The sequence below is a fragment of the Haemorhous mexicanus genome, chromosome 1 (assembly GCF_027477595.1).
Source record: "Haemorhous mexicanus isolate bHaeMex1 chromosome 1, bHaeMex1.pri, whole genome shotgun sequence".
NCBI classification, from domain to species: Eukaryota; Metazoa; Chordata; class Aves; order Passeriformes; family Fringillidae; genus Haemorhous; species Haemorhous mexicanus.
In genome coordinates, this window is record NC_082341.1 from 23392356 (window position 1) to 23418446 (window position 26091).

Consider the following 26091-nt stretch of genomic DNA (forward strand, 5'->3'; position numbering starts at 1 on the left):
ACTAGCAGAGCTTGAGAAAGTTCTTCCTGTTGAATTAACTCCAGCAACAAGAATTAATGCAAATAATGACATAGCTGTATTTTTCTTTCATTTGCCATAGTGGAGTTGGAAAATTTTTAGTTTCAGTTTTGTTAGCTTGCTTGTCTGCTGCAGCGTTCCTGTGCAGGTAGAAGAAAATTCTGCTTCCTTGCCTTGGGAATTACTTGCCATTTGCTATGGAAGATTTCTGTTGCTTTTTGATGTGAAAATTCTCGAAGAAGGACTTTTTTAGGAGTGACCATATGAAGTTTTCGTGTTCCTCTTTGTTTGGGATTAATCCACCCCTGAATTACTCTGCTTGATAAGTGATCTGAGGCTTCCTACTGATTCTGAGTAGGTTTGTCTCTGACTGTGCTGATATGTGTCTTCAGACTGTTAAACACACGTGTTCTGTTACAAATTCCTGTCAGAAATTTCTAAAGCCAGCCTAGCTAGTGCAAACTACCCACGGGACGGTTGAGAAGACAGCAAGAGCAATATTTTTTGGAATGGATTCTTACCGCACCTATTGGGCATCTAATCTGTTTAGTAGTTTGTGGACTGAAGGCCAAGAAGAAGATACATATGAGGTTGAATCTCGTGTGCCTTTGCCATATCCTTTTCCTTTCACTGAACACTTGGATGAGAATAATTCTGTAGTTGTAAATACTTCAATTTTTCACTTCAGCCACAAAAAAAATGGGCACATTTTGAAAGTTGTCTCTAAAATCTCATTGCCTACACCTCCCTATTCAGTAAGTATACAAGTGTTTTAAAGAAATTAAGCTTAAATAGAAAAGAATACCGTAAAAAATTATATAAACTTGTCTCTATTGTTAAAATTGTACTGCTGAGAGGCCCTTTTCCTAGTCAGTTTTCAGTGGACACTGAAGTGGGCACTTAATTATACAATTCTCTGGTCATTTCTAACACAAGAAATTTATGAGACACAGAAATATGTTAAATTCCAGATATTTGAGATCTCGTTTTAAAGAACTTCAGTGTTACTGCATTTCATTTTTCTCACTGAGGGTAATTCAGAATGGGGGAGAGACTGCAGCCAAAGTTGTTCCCTTTAACTTTGGTGCACTGACTAGTAACAGTAACTAGCACAAACTGGCAGCTTGCTTTCAGCGATCCTGTGGAGAAATTGTTAGTGTTAAAAAATCGTGTTTGTGTTTGTGCTTCTTTTTGGTTTTGTCCTGTGATATTTTTAACAATACTTTGTGTTGTTATTACTGAAAAAAGCTGGACAATAATTTCTGTCGTGAGTTTTAACCAAAAAATCTCATGCATTTCAGGAAGCCACTTTTACAGTTGTCTATGTACAGTAAATCTATAATATGTTTCCCTTTTATCCAAGGTGGGTCTTTCATTAAGCACTTGAAAATATAAGGATAAAGGAAGGGTGTGCTGTGATTTTTAAAAATATCTCAAACTAGTGCAGGTAGTTGCAGTATTTAGATCTTTCTTTAACTCTTATCAGAATAAATAATTAACATGAACATATTAATGATGCCCACCTGAAAAGAAATACTGTAGAAAAGAAATTGAGTATTTAAATTCAATGTATTGTAAAAAGGAATGTATTGATGACTCAGATTTTCTTTTCAAAGTGTAAGTGGATAATTTTGTGTGCATTGTTCTATTTAACGTTCCTTAACCCATTTTTCTGAGCTTTTAAAGCAAACTCCTCATAATCATGATCTCAGCAGGACTTAGTGAGAAAGCTTTTATATTTTAAGAAATCAAGAAACAGAATAATTTATAGAAAGTGTAGATGTTACTATCTTTCAAATATCTGTCAATAACCAGAATATTAAAAAGTAAAAAAAGAACCAAAAATAAAACACCAAAAAACCAAAGGAACAAAAAATATGTTTTGTGTAACCAAAACATTTTGTGTAATCAAAACTTCTAACAATGTTTAATCTTTATGCATTGTATTCCTTTTGTAATTCTAATTTTAATTAGTTTTGAAATTATAATTTTGGATATGTCTAAACTGTAAATATGCAATTTCACGTGACATGGTTTTCCAGTACTTCAGGATAGTGGCACAGTGAAACTGTGCTGCCTCCGTGTCAGTACATGTTAAATATTAACCCACCAGACAAGTGAAGAATAAAAAAGATCATTAGTAATTCTGCTAGGTTGACACTGTTGGAAGAAGCATTGCTTTACTCCCTTGTTGGTTGAAATGTTCAATACTCTGAAAATTCACATTTTCCTGCTGTTCTCATCAATCTTCACGTTAAAGAGAAGAAGAGGAGAAGCACCATTTCAGTCAATTTATAATAAGGATTCTGCCAGTTTTATACAATGTATTTTGTCCATTCTAAGTGTATGGTGAATGGTTGCTTACTCTTATTTAGTTCAAAACTCGTGTAAACAAAGGTGAATCTAGTGTAAACTCATAAATCAGGAATTACCGGAACAAAGACACGGATTTAGCCAGGTGGCTCATGGAGTTCACTGTACTGACAAAGTCTGTTTGCTTAGACTTTTATAAGTCACTCTTCATCTTGTACTCTGCAAAAGAGTGTTCAATAAAGATTTTATCAAATGTTTAGTGAAGTTATGTGAGGCTTCCCATCACACTGTAGAGAAACTGTGAATTAAATAGGAGTGATAGATTTGGTGTTTATCTGATTTCAGTAATTTTTTTTCCTGTGATAGCTTGAACATGCTAAAATTACTCAGACAGAACTCATGCGAGAGTCCTTCAAGAAGCAACAAGAGGCCACAGAATTTATCAGGTATCAGGAAGAGCTACAAGATCGTCTCAATGAGGAAACCAAAGCCAGAGAGCAGTTGGCTTTGGAGCTTAGCAAAGCTGAAGGTTAGTAGCTTTTTTTATGAGTTGTTGGACTTTGCACCTACTTCCATATTAATTGGGTAAAGAAATTGCAAATTTGATCAATTTCTTTGTAAATTTTGGAATGTTATCAGCCTTCTGGATAATTATGGTCATGATGACCTTTGGAGGTCCCTACCAACATGAACCACACTGTGATTCTGTTTTCCAGTTTTGACTCACTTACTGTCTGAAAATATGCATGACAATGTTAAAAATAATAGATTGTGTATATGTTTGGATCCTCAAAATTAATTTATTTCATCATAACATGTTTGTGCAGACAAGCTTAAATGTTAACAGCTTAAAATCATAAATAGTTGTGGCTGGAAGGTGCCTCTGAAGATCAACTATTCCTGCCCCTTGCTCGAAGCAAAGTCAGGTAGAGCAGCTTGCCTAGGACCCTCTTTCAGGTTTTGAATATCCACAGCCTCTCTAAGTGGCTGTTCAGTGTCCAACTAGCATCAATGAGGGGAAAGGAAAAAATGCCAAACTTATTTTCATATGTTGAAGTGCAGTTTCTTGTATTTCAGTTTGTGTCTGCTGCCTCTTGACCTTGACACAGAATCTTTATTCTGAATGTGATAATACAGTGGTGATATGTTTCAGTTTGCACTGTTTGACGTGATCTTTTAAAAAGTGTATTTGCAACTGCATTAAGGAAGCAATTAAAAATTATAGCATCTTAGAACAGGGGAAATCTAATAATCTCTTGTGATATCAGGAAAATATGTTCAAATCTGGCAGACACTTAATTTGTTCTCTTGTTTTGATAGGTCAATGTTTTGTAGCCGCCCAACATTTCTGTCATTATATCTGATTAGCATCTGGAAAATATGCAAAAAGCATCTGCTCCATAGATGGGATCTCTGTAGTAGTAAGCAGAAAGATATTTTTGATAGTTTTGAAGCTCAGCAGACTTCTCTGTTTCAAAGTGGGAGCATAGAGTGAAGTTTGATAGTCAAATGTTACTCCTGGAGAATGCTACCCTGCCAGACTTCCTCTTCTTTTTACACAGACGGATAATCCATCATGATTTCACATGCTATTAATAGCTGGGACACACATGAGCTGAAAAGCAGTGCAGATTTCTAAGCCATGTGTCTAAAACGTGGTGTGAGGGACAGTTGATGGCCTGTCAGTTCATACAGCATAATTGTTGTTTATCAGCAACAGCAGTACTGGCTGCAACAATTCAGTAACTTTAGCTACTGCACATTCAGTAGCTTTAGCAGAAGGGATGAAAATTTATTTCAGAGGGAATAGATTAAAATCTGAAATAGGCATTACTACTGGTGGTTTTTTTTCAAGAATAAATTAAGAGTAAAAAAAGATTGTTTAGAACACATCTTAACATGGTGCAAAAATATGAAGATATGAACTCTTCCACAAGATATAAATGACTAAGAATTTATATTCTGACACAGATGGAGTTACAAAATGCTTAATATTGAAGAATTTCATAATGTAGGCAGCTATATGTTGCTGCTTTCTTTGGAGGATAATGAATTTGTCTTGATAGCAATTTTATTCACAAATCTTCAATAAAATAAAGTAAAAATGCCTAATATCTTAGAACACAATGGTTTGTTGATTTGGTTCATGAACAGTTCCAGAATATGAGAGAGAATTAGATGTTAGTGTTAGCCTTTGATAAATATATTGCACAGTTGTAAGTTAAGTGCATTTGATATCAATGCACTTTCAAATGACTGGCACCTTCTTTTGTTGGTGTTGATATAACAAAACAAAGATGTCATAGAACTCTTTTTATTTGATTTCTGCCCATTGAACCGAGTTATAAGCATACTCTGACAAACTACATTCTTTTATTGAGTTCCTTAGGTAGGTATGCAGAACAATGTCTTAGTTCATTATACATCTGATGGTACTCTGTCTTCTCTGGAGATGAAATGTGTCATTTGTGATCATTTCGTTCTTATCACAAAAACTGCTTCAGCTGAGACATTTTCTAACCTCTTGTGTTTTAGTGGTGTCAGATATGACTTATCTGATGTGATGGAAAAGCTAGTGCAAATTTGTTCACTGAACTCTGACAATTTTCATTACATCTTAAAAAAATAAAAACCAAAACCTGGCAAAAGTAAATACCACAACATGTGATTTTAGCAGACTTCACAACTTTTTTGTGGGAGTGTGCATTCCATTTAACCTGGGAATGCCCTCTCAACTTCAAATCTGTTAAGTATTCATTGTGAACTGCATCTGATATGGTGGTAATAACCACTGAAGTTTGTATTGTCTCAAAGTTTTGAAATGTTATAATCGATGTTACTCATTCAGTATTTTCTGTTTCAATATCCAGTCCTCTATGTTCAGTCCTATGTGTTCTCTGTGAATTCAAATATAAAAAGAAAAGATGGGTCTACATGGTTAATGAATGTAAATACTTTTATTTTTTCTATGTTCTCAAGACAGGATAAAATCCATTTTAATACTGATTCAAAACTGGATTTATAGTGATTTATACTGAATTTGTTTAAATTTCTTATTTCTCCTGTGTTTATTACAATCATATTTTTCCTTGGCTTTGGAGTTCCTGTTTGCTCCAGAGGTTTTGTGCCGAGTAAAAATTAAGAGCTGTATTTGGTGTTCTGGTACCTTTCTTGTAATTTGTTCATGATTAAATGCTAGGAAGGGCAGGAGTAGAAATTGTCAGGTGTTGAGCATCTAACAGACATGTGCATGCATGTCAGAATACAATAGTGACTTCAACAAGAAAAATTTGGTTTTGATTGTCTATTACATCTGCCTCCAAACTGATGTTTTACAGGCCTCATTGATGGTTATGCAGATGAGAAAGCATTTCTGGAAAAACAACTCCAGGAAAAAATAGATGTAATTGACCATCTAGAGCAAGAGCTGCTGTGTACAGGTAACAAATTGCAGGAGTTAGAGGCTGAACAGCAGCAGGTCCAGGAAGAAAAGGAATTACTCTCCAGACAGAAGTACGCCATGAGAGCAGAGGCGGGGCCAGTAGAGCAGCGTATGTATTCATCACAATCTTTCTATGAGATTTGCTTATACTTCCAAAAAAATAATAAGTGGTCTTGGCAAAGTCTTCTCCCCACTGCCTTTGTGATCCTTAATAAAAATGTGATAGGGCCAATTGTGGCATTTTCACACCTGTTGCCTAATGTTAGCATGATAACTTTTCTTGATTTTTAAACATGAAGTGACTGAATTTTTAGAAATGTTGAGAAATTACAGTTGTTCTTTAAGCCAGAAAAAGCTTTATTTCCAAAAATCTGCTTTCGTTTAGATTACCACTGGCAATGGAATAGCAACAATGGATAAAAATACTGTCTAAATGCTTTACAAACTTAAAACTTAAAAACAGGCTAGGAAGCATACCTACCAGAACATGACTGCACTACATGTGATACCTGTATTTATTTTAGTCACAGAAGATAAATTTTTCTAATAAATTCCTCTTTCAGGGAAGAATAGCACAACAGTTGCATGATAAGGAAAGCCTTTTATCTACCAGTAATGAAAACTTTCAGCCCTGATGGTGAAAATTTCAGATATATACCATGTCAGTATAATCTAACTAACTGCTTACTCAAAAAAGCATTCACCCTCATGAAGTAAAAGTGTCTTTTAATTCTTCCTTAAACTAATAACTGAAATTAATATTTCATGTCTGAGAGGGGAAGAAAATGAGAACTGTAGTGTTTTAAGAAGTACTGATCAGTCAAGGATTGCAGTGCTTACATTTTAAATAGCAGGATGAAGTAATAATTTCTAGAAGTTTATTCCTCTTTATAATGTTGCCATTTCTATAGATTGCACATCTTGTGTATTTGCAATTTCCTGCAATTTTCTGTAACAATTAAATTTTAAGAACAACCTGCTGCTTCCTACTCTGTAATGAGGAAGATCTGTATCTATGATTCCACTTTAGTTATTTTTGTATGGTTTAGGCTTCTAAATATAATTAAGTTATTTTCATGTTTAAGAGCTGTAAGGACAAACAATTCTATAAATATGTGTAGGTACTTATATCATGCATACCAGAATAACTTGTCACATTCATTAAGTTATCTCAACAACTTTGTCATTAAATGCCACATCTATCTTTGGCTTCATTTTCTCTTACATTGTTGCACCACAAGAAAACTATAGCTGGCATGTGAATTACTTTGCTTCTTTTTTTTGTTTTCTCTCTCTCTATTCTCCTAGGCCTAGTAGATGCTGCAATCGATGCAGCTTCCCAAGCAGGTGTGTTTGTATGTTGCATGGCCAATCTGTAACTGGGTGGAAGACTTACACATACTGACATTGTTAATCAGGATTATTGGGCTTTTGGCTTACTGACGTTACTTGTAATTCTTACTGGCCTGCAGCTTTGATGTTGTATTTCATAGTCAGTTCTACATTTTGCTAACAACATTTCTTATAATTTCTAAACATAATAAGCAAATTCATCAATAACCATCATCTTATTCACCTATGAATTACAGTTACTTAGATGGTATTTGAGAGATATTTTTGTAGTCTTTTATTTCTTTTTATTTCCAAATACAGCTGAGTCATTCACTGTGATAATTAAACTTCTTATTATATTGACACATAATGGTTACCTAGAATTGGTTAAATACAATGTAAGATGATGGTGCCTGAAGGATCTTTCTTCTGTAGTGAAAGTAAATTTTATTGTTTCTGTCTAAATATCAATCCTGTTTTTAAGATTCTCCAAAAGTAAGTGCACTTTGCCATTTGGGTTTTACCTCAAGGGGTTCATGTGGTTATTTAATAGGCACTTCAGTGGGCTATGGCTTAAGAGTCTTAGAGTGGTTTGGGGCTTTCCAGTGTATGTGCTTGCTGGCTTTTTCATGATGACTCAAAATTGGGCATTCATGCAGTCACTGATTTTGCAAGCTCCAGTTGCAGGTCAGTAATTTTCCTCTCTGTCTGCCCAGCAACCTCGCTAAGTCTTTCAATATTTCCCTCGAATTATTTACATGTATCTCATTAAATAATGGAATCTGGGAGTGGATTGATTTTACTGGCGATGGGGATGAGAAGAGGGTTGGGTTTTCTGTACATCACTGTTAACTCCTGTGCTGACTCTAGCTGTGGTTTGATCCCATACATTTTCTTTTCTTTCTAATTGTACAAAGGCCTTTTAATTGGTATGAAACTTAAACAGGGGAGTGCTCTGATGCAGCTTCAGTAACAGTCCTTTGAAGACTACCTAAAGAATAGTAATTTTAATATGAATTTGCTTCAGTCAGTATCATGATTATTTCTCAGAAGAAAATATATTTTCAAAAAAAGAAAAATAGTAAAAACCCAAGCCAGTTCACATCCTTCTGCAGATTACAGCATGGATACCTTGGGGAGTGGTTTTGCTTCGTAACATTGCTTACTGTTTGTATCTAAAAGTAGTGATGCTTTTATTATACTCAGAATTACTGGAGGAAACAGAAAAGCTAATGAAGGAAAAAATTGAAGTACAACGTCAAGCTGAAAAAGAGCATGATGACCTTCAGAAGCAAGTTAAAGTCTTGGAAATAGACTTGGAAGAACAAGTCAGTCGTTTCATAGAGCTAGAACGAGAGAAAAGTGCAGAACTAATGGACTTAAGGCAGCAAAACCAGGCCTTGGAGAAGCAGCTGGAGAAAACAAGAAAATTTCTAGATGTAAGTATGCTAAAAGGCAGATATCATGAAGATGTGGGGTGGGTAGCACTGCTAGTGAAATTTGGTTCAGGGAGAAATGCTAATTTTTTTTCAGATTTTGAGCAAACATAGGTAGATGATAGCAAACATCAGCCCTGTTTTAGGTTCCAGCCCAAGAATTTAGTAATATTTTAAAAGTTGAAAATTATTTGGAAGTGCTTGCTTAGGACAGCTCTGTATTTCAAGTGATTTATAGCTCTTTTTTTCTGATGGCTTTTCATAATATTAACCCAGAGTTAATTTTTGTTTTTAATTTCTATTTTCTATTTATTTATTTATTAAAGACAAACTGTAGGGAAGAAATCATAAAATATTTGCCTGCTGTTGTTTGTGTGATGTACCTGGAACAGAAGAAACAAACCTTCCATTTTTATGAAATATTACTTGACACGTCTGTGCTGTGCTAATTTTTTGATTAAAATTTTGTTCATTTTTTGATTAAAAATATTAAATTTATTGCCCAAATGATTAAGATGTTAATGGTATCTGCAATAGGTTCTGCTACCTTATAAATTCTGATATTGCTGTTACCAGCCTCATATGAAAGTTAGAAGTGATGACACTTAACTTGGATAGTTTTTAAATCAAATGGTGTATCCACATAATTTCTTAACTTTCAGGAGCAAGCAATTGACCGAGAGCATGAGAGAGATGTATTCCAGCAAGAGATTCAGAAGCTGGAACAGCAGCTTAAGATTCCACAAAGGAGTCAGCCTGTCAATGAACATCAAACCAGAGAGGTAACACATTTTGTTACTTGTACTCAATGAATATAAATGATAAGTTGACTGCTTTTAAGATATTATAATGAAGCTATTTTATGGTGTACCTACTCTGCATCCATTTGCAAGCCAGGAAGGTAAATTTATAGAGATTGAAGGTGTATCAGGAAAGTGGTGGAATGGTGTTTGGGGGTTTTTTTAGGCTGTTTGGTTTTAGTAGCAGACATACAGAAACTTCTTGACTTTCAATAAGGCTTCTCCTGTAACTTAACTTAGAAAATTCACTGTTCTCAAGAGTTTATGGAAACATTCAAGACTATTTTAGCAATTTTTCATGTTCTTATCGGTTTTTTTGACATCCTGTTTTTATAGCACAGGTACACCACTGAGGGAATCGAGTTACTGAGGTTTAACACCTGTTGGCACTGAAACAAATGTAGTGACTGTAGAACAGCAGCTCAAGGGAATCACAGAAAGCTCTTAGACTCAGCAAAATCAAGAAGTGGCAGCAGTGTAAATGCTATCTGTTATAATGCTTTTGCAGATTTTGTTTGATGAACTGTTAGTCAATTAAATTACATTTTATGTTTTCGGGGTTTTCTTGTGTGCTGCTTTTTGATCAAGGCTGATACTTTTGCATTGTTTTGTTACTTTATTTTCACTATTAAAATGCCCTCGTTTATGTTAGACTATCGTTTTCAAATCAAAGGTATTACTGGAGTAGTTCAGTTACTGTCATTCATTTTTTAATATTAGCAATGTCTAGTATTCTGTATTACATGAAATAGAGGAAGGTGTCCCTACCTGTGGCAGGTGTATTGGAACTGGATGACCTTTAAGGTCCCTTCCAACCAAAACCATTTTATGATTCTAGGCATAGTTTAGGACCACAGACAGTAATAGGACATACATTTCTATATATGAGATGAGCGTGTCAAAGTACCTACCTCTTTGGAATTTGCAGGTTTAGAACTGTGTTTTATTGGGTTTCTAAATATATTTTAGTACAAAGATTTGTATGAAATATGACAGTGTTCATTTAGTACTATGGGAATGGTTGTCATCAGCCTCTGTGAACAATGAATCATCTGGAATTAGCTGGATGCATGTTAAACAAAACATACAGAGCAATTCTACATTTATTTCCTTCTGTTGCACATTCCTCTCCTGCTGATATTTTACACAGATGGAGGTGGCTCTAGCACAATTAATTTTCCTGAATCCAAGATGTTAATTTTCAGTTCATTTTGTTATGTGTCTGTTTATTATTTTTGGCATGGATAGCATATGAATTCCTGGTTAAAATTCTCACATTAAAAAAATCCTCCCAAGAAAAGTTTAAATTTGATCGCATAATAAAAATTGTCCTGTTTGTTCAGAATCTGTATTTAAAAATCACCCTGATTTATATGTACATGTACACATATGTGTACACTTTTAAGGTGGCAGATATGCTACAATGGAAATTGAAAGCATGCTGTAAAGACATGCTTTAACTGTGATTGAAATTTTGGGATTTGTACTTGATCTTTTTAAATTAGAATTTTTTAATAGGTAGAAAGACAGTAAGATAATGTCTGCAAGCACTACAGATGTAGGAGCTGGTTTAGATATAGGTTATGTTAAATGTGATACCCTAGAAATTATAGACGGGATTTTCAATAATGTATTAGATTTACATTTATCTTACCAAATACAGTACATATTCTTACTATATTGTGTATTTTCATGTCACAATGTTCCTTGAAATATTTTGTAAATATCCATATTTTCATTATTTATCATGCTTTTGAGAGAGCTGTTTTATTTTTCATAGTTGCTTATTTTTTAAAATCCTCTTCTTCTTTGAGGGAATGCCGTGACCATTTTTGGTTGACAACTAAATTTGTTTCTTACTGTTGTTTCAGCTTTGTCAACTTATTCCAGGGAGGATTGTCATAGAGTCTGCTCCAGACTTGATTTTTTTATTTTTCCATTTCTCTCTCAGGACTTTTCTGAGGTCACTTCAGACCGTGATGTTACTCAGGGATGGATAACGTCAATAATACCATCCTGTCAGCTTTATGTTCTGGTCCTCTTCTCTCCTATCTCTTGAAATGCTTTGAGTCTTCTACCTTTTGGCTACATCGTAACTTCCTAATTGTAAATACTGAAATCAGTTTCTTGAGTGGGCCAAAGATTACTTTCCCTGTCTCTTGCTCAGTTACTCAGGCCTTATCTCTGTACGTCATACTGTGAATTTGTTATGCATCTTTCTTATCTGTAATTTCAATTAAAAATTTCTGAAATACAGCTAGAAATGGATAGATATTACTATCTCTGCTACTTTAGTTAATCTTTTAATATGTTGCTTCTGACCTACTGAGATTCAGGATGTTCAGTCCCCATAGAAAGTGAATTTATTACATCCATGACATCTCTTTTGTCCCATTTAAGGAACACAGCAAAAAGACAAAGCTTCCTGTCTTTTGTGATTTAAGTATAGCTATTCTCTTCAGTGTTACAGACCCATTGAGTTTTAGGATATTCCTGTATGTACTAATCAGCTCCTTCATTTGAATAATTTTGTCACAGATTTTTAGAGCTGTGATTTTCCTCTGAGGCAAAAAGCTTCTTGACCATAGGGTCAAGACATTCCATCCATAGGTGTTAAAGGCATCATTTTAATGGGCTGCATAGGGATGTTGTGCAGCTTGCTTTTAACTGACTGCAGAGTCTGAAGGCTTCAGAAGAACCAGATCAGATCTAGAGAGCAGGCAGTGTGGCACAGAACATACCACTTCTTAAATAATGCTGTTTGTATTTGTTGGATGTAGTACCACAGTATTCAGACTGTATGTTCTGTTTCACCTAAGGAGTAGGAGTTTTGTATGGGAGAAAGAGAGGAATATTTTCTTCCTGTGAGAAGTGCATGGTGTTGCTATTGCTAGCCAACCCTGCCAGTGCAGTACAATATAATAATCTTGCCATCTTGTCATCAGGTTGAACAGTTAACAAATCATCTCAAAGAAAAAACAGACAAATGCAGTGAGCTTTTGCTCTCTAAGGAGCAGCTTCAGAGAGATGTACAAGAACGAAATGAAGAAATTGAGAAGCTAGAATGCAGGATAAGAGAACTGGAGCAAGCCTTAATCATCAGTGCAGACCACTTGCAAAAGGTATTGCTTGGTTGAAATTTATCAAGGATTTGCTGCTTTCTTCTTTTCTTGAGACCAAAATAGTGTATTTTTTTAATCTGATAACTATTAGTATTAATTCTATTTATAGGTGGAGGAAAGGAAACAGTTTGGCACCATCATAGTAAAAGGAGAGTTACCTCTTGAAGTACAACTGCAAGCTGAACGAGAAGCTGTGGACAGAAAGGAAAAGGAGGTAAAATGCCTGTGAAAATATCCGTCTTTCCACTTAGATCTTGGTTTGTCAGATGTTGCTTTTTGTTGAGCTTAGTGAACTGTACAGATGATTTTTTTCACAGTTAGAGAGAGACTCCAAATCCCTTTGAAGTTCTCTCATGATCCATGATGGTTGTTGTTTTATGGTAATATTTATGACTTGCATGAGTGTTTCTGAAAAAGAAATTCAGCCCAAGTAAGGGAAACTGATTTTTTTAGTGGTGTTTAAAATTCCATTCAGTTTAAGGACTCAGAATATCACCAAGTACCCATTCTTTTGTTTGTGCATAGCCAACCAGTTTACTGTAGAGAAATTTATAGCATTTAATTTTTAGTATGGCTTCCTTCTCCTTTTTCTGCTCCTTTTATTGAAAACATAGGTCACGAACCTTGAGGAACAATTGGAGCAGTTTCGAGAGGAGCTAGAAAATAAAAATGAAGAAGTTCAGCAATTGCACATGCAGCTAGAAATTCAGCAAAAGGAGTCCACTACACACTTGCAGGAACTTGAACAAGAGAACAAGTTATTTAAGGTAACTGTGCAACAGAGAAGCCTAAAGATTTAGTCTCCTTCCTTCGCAGAAATAAGTTCTTTGAAAATGCCAAAACATCAAATTCTTTCTCTTTCTCAAGCATTCCACCATTCAACTTGCCAAAATACTAAAAGACTCATATGATTACTTGTCATTCCATGAAATTTGTGTATTTTAGTTCCTACACTTGAAATACTCATACAAGAATATGCAGAAAATGCTATATACAACTGTAACATGTTTTTTGGGGGCTTTTTGGGCAGGATGAAATGGAAATACTAGGACTAGCTATCCAGAAATCTGAAGATGCTGCCATAAAGGACCATCACTTAGTGGCTGGGAGGCTCGCTCACATCATGCAAGAAAAGGATCAGGAAATATATCATCTTCATGAACAAATAGCAAAACTGCAACAGCAACTTGAAGTCACAACTGACAATAAGGTACATACTTCTGAAATCCATTTCAGTGTCCTACTTTGTGCTGCTAGTTTAAAGGAAAAAAAAAACCCTCTGTCCCCCACCAGTTGCATTATCTTCTATTACCGCCTTAATTTAAAAATGCAAATGCTTCTATTTCAAGCAATGCTTGAAATCTAATCTCTTTTTCCTTTTTAGTCTCATTGGTGACAGCTGCTTTTTGCTTGCTTTTCTTTTTAGTTATTCTCTTTTATTTCTGCTTGAGTTCTTGTCTTAAATTCTTCTACATTCCTTGTTCCAATACTTCTGAATATTTAATAGTATTTAGGTAGTTGAATTCAATCTCCACATTCATTTAAGCAGCTTCCCTCACATGACTTAGATTCAGTGTTGCACTCCAGTGACATCTGCTGGATCATGTTAGATTTTAATGCATTTTTAGCAGTTGAACTTCTGAGCTCCATGAGCTTGTGTGAATGCTTTGCTCTCAAAGTGGTGTTGGCAACATTTTCTATCCAATTTCAAGCATGGAAGAGCAAACAAAATGCTGTGTTTTATTAGAAGAAAGAGAGAAAGAAAGAGAGAAAGAAAGGAAAGAAAGAAAGAAAGAAAGAAAAGCAGATTTATCTTTTATTTACTGAGCTTTAACACCTGTAGCTTTCCATTATTTTTCAGTTATGTGGTTTTTTTTATTATCAGCTTCATCTTCTTTTGGCTTATTTTCATTTTATACAGATAAAGCACACTGTTTTTTTCAGTGGCTGAATTTTGCATTCTGACTATTTTAAATGTTATTTATTAGTCATAAGCTTTCACTCAAAAGCAAGTAAAGAACAGGATTTCTGTTATCCCTTGGTAGCTGACTGAACATTTAGGCTAACATTCTACTACAACATATTGAATCCACTAAAATAGGGCTCTGACTGAGCTGGATCATTTCACTGAGTCTTTAGTTCAAAATTCAGTTATAGTGAAAGTCAGTGAATAATGATGAAACTTTGAATTGGATTTAGGAAACTGGATTTAAGAAATATCATACTTCAAGAATCCAGAACAGTTCTGCTCTATGCAATGACCCCAGTAATAGAGTTACAGTTCTTGCCTTGAGAAAAATACTTAGGATTCAGTTTTAATTCGTTTTGATGAATTGGTTCTTCTCCTGTTACATGAAGCTTAATTTTCTTAATTTCATCCTCTGACTTGATTTTATTTTCTAGAACATGAAATAATTACTCTGCTTGGTTATGAGAACATTATGAAATATTAATTGATTATTCTTAGGTTAATCCCTTTTCTAAGTCCCTTAGACATCTTCATCCCACTGAGTGCTTTTCTTTTAATTACTGTATCTGCATTCTGTGGGCCTTTAGTCCATTATGTTATCAAGAACAGAAACTGTTATGCTGAGTTGATAGCAGTCACCAGGATCACTGTGCCATGGCAGTGGGCTTGAAAATACTTGATCTTTAAGGTCCCTTCCAACCCAACCCATTTTATGATTTTATGACTCATTCAGATTTTATTTAGTGTTTCTGAGCTTCCTCTAGTCTGTGGATTTTTAAAATTAAGTTCTTGGTTGGCAAACCAGCCTTTCTAATTTGTATGCTCATATTTATTTTTGTACATATTATACTTATTACAGAGTCATCTTGTTACTGTACTTAACTAACTAAGCATAGTGAAGCATTAAGTTATAAAGGAAAAAACATGGCTATTTGAGTAATGAATTTTGTCATCTTTCATCTTTTCTGAGTGTTTTTTTTATATTTGAAAAGACTCTAATAGAGATATTTCAGATACCATAACTGATTTTATTTTATTTTATTTTATTTTATTTTATTTTATTTTATTTTATTTTATTTTATTTTATTTTATTTTATTTATGTTTTCTGGATTATTTTTGACGTGTCTTCTTCTGCCTTCTGCATTTCCACTGCAGAAGCGCTGTTCGCTTCAGATCTCCAGACATTCACTTTTAAAAAAAATCAATTTTGTTTCTTAGCCTTACTACTTAAAATCTTGTCTGCCTTTATTTTGTCTTCATAAAGATAAATTTTTTGTCATTCTTCTACACTAAAATGAAATTTGCTTCCACTGCAATTTAACGAGAAGGTTTTTAAACTAATTTTTATTCCTTTTGCTGAGACTTTTTTGTTTATTGAATTTAGAGTTCATCAACACCAGTCACTCCATTTTTTGTTTCTATTCATTTATTAGAAGCCAATATGTCTTCTCTTTTCCGCATCATAAAGTTATCACCTTTGTATTTGATCAGTTACATAATTTTATAAATTTCTTGGAATTTTGATCCCCTTACACAGCATCTAATTTCAAGCGTCTTTAGAAGTAATCTAGGAAAGTATTATTCTTACTCTCTTCATATTTTCATGAGTCTCTGATTTTTGTTTGGAAAGTCGTATGCATTATCAAATAAATACTTCTGTAACTTTGTCTCTTTTTACTTTGATTTATACTCTGCACAAAGAAATGATTGTGCTCTGGGTCTTTGTGTACTCTTTGCCCTGTGTGTGTGCACATCTGCATACATGTGTGCATGCACACATAAACACACAAACACATATTTAGGATTGTGACAGAAAATGTCACAGTCAACTGATAGGTGTTTTCTGTGGTCTCAGATTAAAAAGTATGTTATATTGGCATTTTTCGACACAATTAGTTAAAAGATCTATTTGTATTTAAAATACATATTCATCTAAATCTGGTGTATCTTATATAAGCAAGTATTAGCTTAAAATTCAGTGTTCCCTAGCTCTGTGAATGTTACAAATGCTTTCACGTCATCTGATGATTTAATACCTATTATTTTTAATACCTATTTTTCAGTTCTTTAAGGTCATGGGCTACTTTCTCAGTCCTGTTTGAAGATGTCTCAATTCTCATTAAAGCTTTAGAAGAGATATCACATTAAGAAATTCATTGAGAACTTTCTTTTATGAGATCTTTCAAAGTTTGATTAAACTGTTACTGTTAAGTCCAGGACAAACATGATCTGGGTGGTTTTGTTTGGCTTTTTTCCCCCAGGTTATTGAAGAGCAAAATGAGCATATACGGGAGCTTGAAGCCCAGGTAGAATGTCTGAAAAGTGATCAAGAACGTGTAAAGAAGAAAAATGATGAGGAAGTAGAGCAGTTGAATGATGTAATTGATAAGCTTCAGCAGGAGCTGGCAATTATTGAACAAAAGCTACCAACAGACGTTGCTGGTTTTCAAGAAGATGCTGACAGTCCAAAACACATACTTGAAGCAGTTCTGGCAGAAAAGGAAGCTTTGGAAAAGCAAGTAGAAAACATAAATGCAGAGGCGTCTCAAACAAAGAATGAGCTTGAGGAAACAAAATTAAAAATGAGCCAGTTAAAGCAAGAAATAAGTATATTAAAAAAAGAGCATGCAGGAATGACAGAGAAATATAGGCGTGCACTGCTCCAAGGCGGTAAGTCAAAACCAGAAGACAGGGGCAATGGAAAAACTGAACAAATGGAGGGAGACTTATGTCAGGAGATAGACTTGCCAGATCAGTCCCAGCTTTGGACTTCAGATGAGAATGCAAAAGTCACCATTAGCAGGATGGAGATAAAACTGCAGCAACTTCAGGCATGCATTAAGCAAAAAGATTCAGAACTGTGCCAATGCTACAATGAAATAAAAGACGTGAAAGAGCAAAGCAAGGCTGAAAAAGAAACACTTAAAAAGAGGATATTAGAACTGGAAAAGACACTAATGGAGAAAGTTGCTGCTGCTCTTGTGAGTCAGGTTCAGCTAAACGCAGTTCAAGAGCAGAGAAGATTCATGAAGGAAGTGCAGGAAGCTTCAAAGTATGTGGATGAAGCAAGCAAAAATGCCCAAACAGAGTGTTCAAGTGATAGAACTGAAAATGAGACACAATCAAAATTATCACTCTTGACACAGAGGCTTAGTGAGGTGGAAGACCAACTGGCAATGGTAAATCGTAGCTTGGAGCTAGAAAAAGAAAATGTAAAAGTTGCACAAAGGGAAGCTACAGTGAAAGAAGAGAGGTTCTTAGAGCTTCAACAATTGCTTGAAGAGGTTAAAGAAAAACATAAAGAAGAGATTCAGAAATATATTAAGCAAGAAGAAATGCAGACATATCAGGTAAATAGACACCATTTTCTTTTGTCTTCACTAAAACTTGTTATTTCTTGTAAGTATAATGAATGAAATGGTTCTTAATAACTGTAGGCATATTCTCCTCTTTGTAGCACTTTCATTTCTATATTATTCTTACAGTTACAAAGAGAAGGATGTTATTTTAGGGAAACCCCACTATCCATTTTAAATTATGTATTGAAAACGCCTTACCTTTTCCTGACTGTACGGTGGTTTTGAATTTTGGACATAAAATTTCTTATTCTTAAATTTGACTTGACATAGAATGGAATGTAGTACACTTTTACATGGTGTGGAGATAGAGACATAAAAATTAAAATTATAAAAATTGTCTAAGACACACACAGGATTCAGAATGGTAAGAGAAATTATACCGATTTTCTATACAGGTGTTTTTGGGATGGAGGTTGTTTATTTATATATGTTTTGATCTTGATTTGTTTTCTTGTTTTCCCATCGCAATTCCAAAGATATTTCCCTTCAGTGGCTTTTCCAATATTCTTTTGTCCAGATTTCCATGGAGCAGTGCTTTATTGCCTCTCAATTTAGAACCATCAGTCAAAATTGACTATGTTTGATAGTCCAAAAATGGGCTTGATGCCTCTGAATGGGAGAGTTTTGGAAGTCATGGAACCCAGTACTGGACAAGAAAAGATTCTAAGATCTCTCATCCAAATACAAATTTAATGAATGTCATAAATGTCTTACAAGTTAAATAATATTATCATTTCGTACTCTCTGTTGGCCTTCCTCCCTGTGCTGTGTGGTGTATCCAATTTATGCTTGAGTTCAGTGAACTGTAAGATAGTCTTTCGTCCCATGGTCTTAGTCTTATTTTTTTGAAGCTGTGTTAACCCAAATTACATACATTTGTTTTCCCCTTTGATCTTTTCACTTTGTAAGTTGGTGTGAAAGTGATCAGTACTATTAAAACTTGAGTCTTCACCATTTTCCATGTTTTGTGCCATACAGGTAGAAGCACAGCTCATGGAAAGTCAAAAAGAAAAAGTGCTTATTACTGAACTTGAACAAGTGAAAGAAGAGGCAGCTGCTGCTAAGGAAGAACTGAACAGTTACAGAGAAAAGGCAGAAAAACTTCAGCAAGAACTAACAGTAAGAACCAGAGTGTTCCATATCGTATTTAAATCAAATAGTTGTACAGGACTTACTGTTCAGATATGCATGCTATAGTTTGGGATTTTTTAATCTTTTACAGAGAATGCCACCAAGAAAAGCAGCCAGTCAGTGTCTACTGTGAGTGGAACAGAGCTGAGGCTGTAGATCAAATATTCACTCGTTGCCAAAGTACTTAGGTTTACTGCAGTGCAACAGTGGATCTAGAGCTGTATTTCTTAGGAGATAAGATGTGCTACCATGTGTCATAACTGCTTTAAAATATAACTAAACTGAGCTGTAATTGGATTTTAGCTGTTTTAAGTATTTGGAAGGATTGCAGTTGAGATTCTCCATATTTACAGGTAAAAGAGGCAAGTCTGATACATCTTCAGGAAGACCTGTGCAAAGTCAAAGAGAACCTGGTTCAAGCAGAGGAGAAGCTTGCAAGTTACCTGAGAAAGAACAAAGAAATGGTGAAAAGTGAAAGCAAGAAGGATGCAGAAATATCGTGTGATTTGTCAGCCAGTGAGTCCACTCTAACTGGAAACAGCTCCTCATCACAAACAGACAAGACTCTGAAAGTCTCACCAGTCCTTGTTAAAAATGCAGAAATCCAAATTGATTTGCAAAATGGATGCTCTTCAGAAGAGATTGCAGAGATTGTAAGAGAATTTACTGAAAAAATTGACCAAATGCAGGAACTCCATGCTGCTGAAATCATGGACATGGAGACAAGGCATATCTCTGAATCTGAAGCATTAAAGAGAGAGAAGTTTGTTGCAGTACAAGTATTGACTGAAGAATGCAATACTTTAAAGGAAGTTATACAAACTCTACAAGCCAAAGAAGTATGTATTTTATTTTATAATTACTGAAATACTTCAGTTGAAGCTTTTGCTCTTGCTACAGAAATTCCCATTTAAAATCTGTAAAGTGTGAACCACCACATGCTCAGTAAAAAACTTAAAAGTGTTCTAATGTTTCCTTGGCCCTGGGAGAGATTGTGAACCCCTTTCTCAGCATTGAAGTTTGCAAGTATGCTCAACTATCATGTGTTTCCTTGTGCTCCTGCCCTGAACCTGCCCTGCTCTGGGAAATGTAGGTCACCCTGTGAAATGCCATTTCTCTCATATTCAGTTTTATTGCTTTGATTGCAGGAGAATTGGTTCACATTATTTCCTGCTCCTTAAAGGTTTCTCTCTTACTGAGAATGGGTGAGGGGTTAAAGACTTGACTGTTTTCTTTTCTCAATACAGAGAATCCCAGTTTCTGGATTAGCATGTTCTCCACCACACCAAGCTAGAGATGGAGGTTCTAGTGGTAAGAAATTTGTTTGTACAGATTTCAAACAGCATTATAAATTAAATCTGCTCTTTTGATATTAAATTTACCATTAAAGAGTTTGTGTTGTTAGAAATCAAAACAGCTACTGCCCATCTTGAAGCAGAAGCCTGTTGCACCAGCAACAGGTTCTGGGCATGCCATGTCTGTTAATTTGGTACAAAAGGAAAATGTCCGGAGCAGAGATGGGCTTTAGTTGAAGCATCAGATGCTAATTATTTTTCTTTCCATCGGAGTTTCTGTACCCTTCTTAGCTATTACATGATCTCTTCAGCATAGCTTCATCATCTCCTGATAGTATTTAAAGCTACAGCTCCCTAGCAGTGGGAGATGATGACAGGGATTGACTTCTCCAAGTATAATAAAATTATTCGAGTGATCCTTGACATAGGCAATGCAAAGCATATTAAGAGGGGACGTTTGGCATGAGTGTTTATGCAAGTAGTTGTTTGTCTTGTAAAACAAAATAAGGATTTTTAAGTTTGGTTGTAGTTTTATTTTTTAGTTTTGTTTTGCTGTTACTTCTCTGAAACTGAAAAAGAAAAACTATAAAACAGGTAGTCTCCAGGCTTAGAATGAACCCTTAGTGACATGCAACTACCTGTTAAAACAACAGATAAAAAATACTTTTTTGATGCCTGTTCTTCAAAGCTTCGCAGTAATCCAGCTTTTATGTTTTTCTCTCCTTTTATTTTAGACTCCAGTTCAGACTGGAGTCAAGGAATGTATCTTGCTCAGACCCAGGGATCTGACACAATATCTGAAGGAATAGATGAAGGTGAAACTTCAACAGATTTACTTCCAAAAAAAATTAAGGTAAAATAGACTCAATCTTTTTTTTTTTTTTAAGGAACAAGTGTGATACTACTGAAAGCTGAAATTAGCTTCTGTTTGATCATTGGTAACAGAGCCATTTAGATAAGTTATAGTGTGTACTATTTTAATAAATTTTCTCACAGTGATGTGCATTTTTGCGTTTTAAAGTAGGCTAAATATGAGTTTTATATCTGTAGGTTTGTTCTCAGTTATGATTATGAGAAATAAAAATAGTTATAATTTATTGCAATTTTGTTGTATTGACAATGATGTCATGATCACATATTACACAATCTTATGGATTCTACTTTTATAACTATGTTATGAAAGCAAATTGTTTATTATAAACAGTAAGGGTATCGTGTTTTAATTACATTTTTCAAAAAGTATTTTGTGACAAAGCCCTAGCTTCAGAGTAATTTCAAAAAGTGAATGGCAAAGCTCACCTGGAAGCCTTCCCAGGACTGTTTTGAAAATGTCAGTTCACATTAGTAGCTATTTTAAAAATAAAAAAATTGATTTGACAGATGTACACTGGAAAATTTTATTTGAAACTGGGGAAAACTACAACTATTTAATAAGTTTCTGTGTGACACATATAAAGGACTGGGTGACTCTTCTGTCCTTGATATGAGGAAGCATAATTTCCTTATGCTGATCAAATTAGAAGTACCAGTTTTCCAATACATATTAAATAAGATTGCAGTTATTATTGTCGTTATTGGTATATGTTGTTATTACTGATTTCTTTTTGCTTTTATTGTAGGGTTTGCTGAGAGCAGTCCATCATGAAGGTATACAGGTGCTGTCTCTCACTGAATTTCCATATAGTGAAAAAGATCTGTCACCTCATAAGCAAGAACCAGAATCTTGGCTAGAAGAAAGAAAAGCTTTCCTAAGCACCATCTCATCTTTGAAAGACCTAATTGCAAAAATGCAAGTTCATAGAGAAGCTGAGGTATAAAAAATATCATAAGATTCTATCTGAATAAAAAGTGATTTATTATAGCCTTCTAAGGCACATCCACTGTTCAGGTTTGAATGCTTAAATATCCTATTACAAGGCAAAATATTTTTTTAAATGTGCCATGAAACTCCATATTGCACTTCGTGGTATTACAGCTTATATTTATATTATATTGTGTTCTGTGCATTGATAACTTTTAACCATATAGGTCCACCTTCTAAGAAGAATTCAATTTTGAAACATTCCAGTAGCAGTTTAAGTAGAATTTTTAATGCTGGTTTTTATTGGCTCAATAATCAGTAATCTGTTAAAACTTTTGCTTGTTAAATTTACCCCAATTAGACTCTTGGATATATGCAGGTAGTTTCTATTACTTCAGTATTTTCTTTAGCATGCAAAGTGGGCAGATGAACTTCATGTCATTTAAAATTAAATCTTTTTCATACACAGTGTCTGCACAATACAACATAGCTTTGTGAGAGCCTAGGGAGAGACATGTAATATATGAAAAATTAAAGAATAGTGCGATATAGTAACCTCAGTAGTAACTACACAGGGCTAAGTTTTCAGTTACAAAAGGCTAAATTGCCTCCATCCAAAACAAAGCTAAAAGTTTATTAGATTTGTGAATGCAGAAAAATTTGTAATGTGTACAGTAAACACATCCATTTGGATGGATGAAATTTACACAATTATTAAGAAAAGGTAAACATTCCACTGAAAACACACACTCTACATAGAAATTATGATGATATAATCTTTCCATTTTCCTCTTTAAATTGTTTTTATACCACTGCAGATCTGTGCAAGTACTGAACCTCCTGAAGGTGTGTCAGACTGGCGAGGAGAACTTCTGCATGCCATTCAACAGCTTTTTGTGAGGGAACAAAATGTTCTCCTTGCTGCATTTCAAACTGAACTTGCAGAAATGGGCACAAGAGATGCAGTGATGTTGATGAATCAGTTAGAACACAGACTACAAGAGCAGGTAATATAAACTGTACTGTAGTCAAAGTGTTCGTCTACATTAGATTTTAATTTTATAAATCCATTATAAATATATGTATTAATGGTAGTTTTGACAGTCTGAGGATGAAAACAAAGTCAGACTTGCAGAAAGAACTGGTGTCTTTTAAAAGAAAAATTATATGTCATGGGAAAGAAACTTTTGGGTGCAGAGGGTACAGCATATATACAGCCTGCAGAGTCAGTTTGCATTGAACACAGTTGTCCTGAGCTTGATGTCATTAAGTTAATTGGAATTATGTTGCAAGAGAAAAGGTAGCTTGTTTATACAAAAAAATTTGCAAGAAGAGAAAGTGATAAGGCTGCTATGGGGCAGAGGGAAGTCAGTTATCTCCTCTGGAACATGGAAGGATTAGTGAGAAAATTGCAGTTTGCAGAAAAGTGATAGCAATTTTCAGTCTGTAATTTTGATGCCTAGAAGAGAACTAAAAAATAACAAGTAGTTTTTCCGAATATTGTAATACTGACTTCATTGAAAATGTTTTGAATATATGTGGACTATGAATATATAAATAAATGTGGCGTCAGCACCATAGTTATTCTCATAAAATCTGGAGTTTTACTTTGAAATGTTTCTAATGTTAATAGGCTGTCAACCAGAGAGCAGCAATGGACAGTCTTCAGAATGCAGACAGAAGAAGTTTGCTGATGGAGATTCAAGTATTGCATGCTCAGATGCACAGTAAGAAAAGTAACCCCAAGAGAGAACAAGAGATTGATTCAAAAAGCCAAGGTGACTTCTGTGGTAATATATGTCTGTTTCCAAATGCTTTCAAGGCAGTGCTCGTAATGTTGTAAGTGACAAAAGTGGTCACTTTGGTCTCTGATTTTGATATGCGTGTTCTGAACATGCATACTTTTCATCTTCTTCAATCTAATTTAACTACTTTTGCAAAAATTAAGGTACAGTCTGTGTTCCTATGACTTGTATCAAACTGAAAGTGATGACAAAGTTATGTTCAATTGCTATAAAAATGGACCTTGAATTTTAAGGCTATTTTCCATGTATATGCTTCACTGTTTAGGTTCAGCAGCTTTGAAATTATCTAAGTTGGATAGTCAGTCATAATGCAGAAACTAAGAAGCGATTAGAATGAAGAGCAAAAGGTTCAGAGAACAGGTATACTTTAAAATTAAGTAAAGCTCACTATCAGTGTTTAGTTACAAATATTAGGACACAAGTATACATATGTAATATAACTAAAATTGTGTTAATCATTATGCAAATGATGCATATTGATATAGTTGCACTCATCGTAGAGCCTTTAAGAAATAAAGTTGAAGTGATTTCTTCAAAGTATGAAAGGTATTCAAGTATAAAAGTCATGGGTTTGCTTTTATTGCACTTCTGAAATAAAATATTATTTTAAAATATCACTCTTAATAATAGCCTTGTGGTCATGCTCTGGCTAGGAGAAGCTTTACCCAAACACAGTGTTTTTTCATGAAGTAATTTCCATATGAATGGTGCTCTCATTAGAAATGCTGGAGTATAATATGCAGCAGAAGCAGTTGCAGATCCTGGAGATGCAAGTGGAGCTCCGGAGTATGAAGGACCGAGCAGCAGAGCTTCAGGAGCAGCTGAATTCAGAGAGGATGATGGGTGCAGAGATGAAGAATGAACTTGCACAAGCCAAACTGGAGCTTGAAGCAACCCTTAAAGCACAGCACAAGCACTTCAAGGACCTAGAAACCATCAGGTGTGGCTTTCAGTGCCAAGCTGTCTGTGTTGGCTGTGAAGATTATCTTTCCTAATCTGAAACCATAATACTGGCTTTCTTGAGGGGCTTGATCTCATGTGGTAGTATTATTGCTTCTCCGTATTTCTGTAAAACATACCTGACAAAAATAGACTTTTTGCATTTGACAAAAAATATATTTCAATTCATATTTTGATTTAATACTCTATTAAATATCAAGTTAAAATTGATAATTAATAGAGTATTTAAAATTTTAAAATTTGTCACATTAGACTACTCTATGCTAGCTAATAAATAAACCATATTTATTAAAGGTTTTTAATCTCTGTGAACATGGAGAAAAAATTGCAAAGTTAAGATGACTTTGCAAGTACTTCCATATGAAATGCTCTTAAATGTTGTTTTGACATGGTTGATAGCAGAAGCCACAGATTTGGCACTTAGGAAAGCCATTATTATTTATAGCTGAACCAGAGGGATGCACCCATGAACAGTATCTTAATGTTCAACTCAGAGATAACAAATTTAGCTGGAGCTTAAATTGGAATTACTTTACAGATTACTTTATACCTTTTACAGACCGTCAGGAGCAAGTTTCTTTTTCAAAACAGATGCAAAATTGATTCGCAAAAGAATGAAAATTTAGGTCATAGATTTTTCCTTTTCCCCCAATATATTTTTCCCTTGAGAAACATGGCAGCAAGATGCACTTCCTTGGCATTCTTTAAGATTTTGGCCTGTGACTGAATAAGGTTGAGCACTCACTGCCTCTGAGCCCCCACAAGTGGCAGCTACAAAGGAAGCAGGATGGACGCACTTGTTGTAGTTCTTGAGCTGTGCAGCTCTTCTGGGTTTGAGTTAATCTTGTCTTTCTAGATAGGCTTTTCACTGTTACTCTACTAGACTGGCAGTGTTTTCAGTGCACAGGATGGAATAAATACCAAGTAACTGACTGCATCATGATAGGATTAGAGTCACTGCCTAATGTAAAGTTTGCTCCATTTTTCTTTTAGGACTGAAGTTAAAGAAAAAGCAGCTGAGCTAGATATTCTCAAGGATACAATGGCCAATGAACAGAAAAAATCAAGAGAGCTACAGTGGGCTTTGGAAAAAGAAAAGGCTAAAATGGAACGCAGTGAGGAAAGAGGAAGAGAAGAGCTTGAGGTATTCCATAATCCCAAGTGGCCTGGGACATCAAGGAGCATGAAAATATTCTTTTGGTTAACATTTCATCTCAGTTTGCATCTTTTGTCCAATGCATGCTTCATTGTTCCATCTTCAGCTGTAGTATTATATCATCTAGAGCTGAAGAAAAATATATACAAGC

The 26091-nt window shown here is 34.8% G+C and overlaps 1 protein-coding gene across 6 annotated transcripts in view; it reads left to right on the plus strand.

Moving 5' to 3' along the window:
- AKAP9 (A-kinase anchoring protein 9) overlaps positions 1-26091 on the plus strand; it is a 106185-nt gene that overhangs the window by 69120 nt on the left and 10974 nt on the right. For 4 of the 6 annotated variants that reach the window (XM_059843028.1, XM_059843047.1, XM_059843056.1 and 1 more), the window contains 19 exons: positions 2698-2860; positions 5670-5882; positions 7082-7120; positions 8312-8544; positions 9204-9323; positions 12287-12463; positions 12573-12677; positions 13078-13230; positions 13494-13673; positions 16695-17783; positions 18771-18911; positions 19277-19762; positions 20171-20234; positions 20953-21071; positions 21838-22029; positions 22838-23026; positions 23653-23797; positions 24545-24764; positions 25778-25928. In XM_059843028.1, coding sequence (XP_059699011.1) covers positions 2698-2860; positions 5670-5882; positions 7082-7120; positions 8312-8544; positions 9204-9323; positions 12287-12463; positions 12573-12677; positions 13078-13230; positions 13494-13673; positions 16695-17783; positions 18771-18911; positions 19277-19762; positions 20171-20234; positions 20953-21071; positions 21838-22029; positions 22838-23026; positions 23653-23797; positions 24545-24764; positions 25778-25928 — 4179 coding nt within the window. Of the gene's footprint in view, positions 1-48; positions 774-2697; positions 2861-5669; positions 5883-7081; positions 7121-8311; positions 8545-9203; positions 9324-12286; positions 12464-12572; positions 12678-13077; positions 13231-13493; positions 13674-16694; positions 17784-18770; positions 18912-19276; positions 19763-20170; positions 20235-20952; positions 21072-21837; positions 22030-22837; positions 23027-23652; positions 23798-24544; positions 24765-25777; positions 25929-26091 lie in introns of those variants that run through there. The other 2 variants (XM_059843075.1, XM_059843037.1) reach the window with 2 other exon arrangements.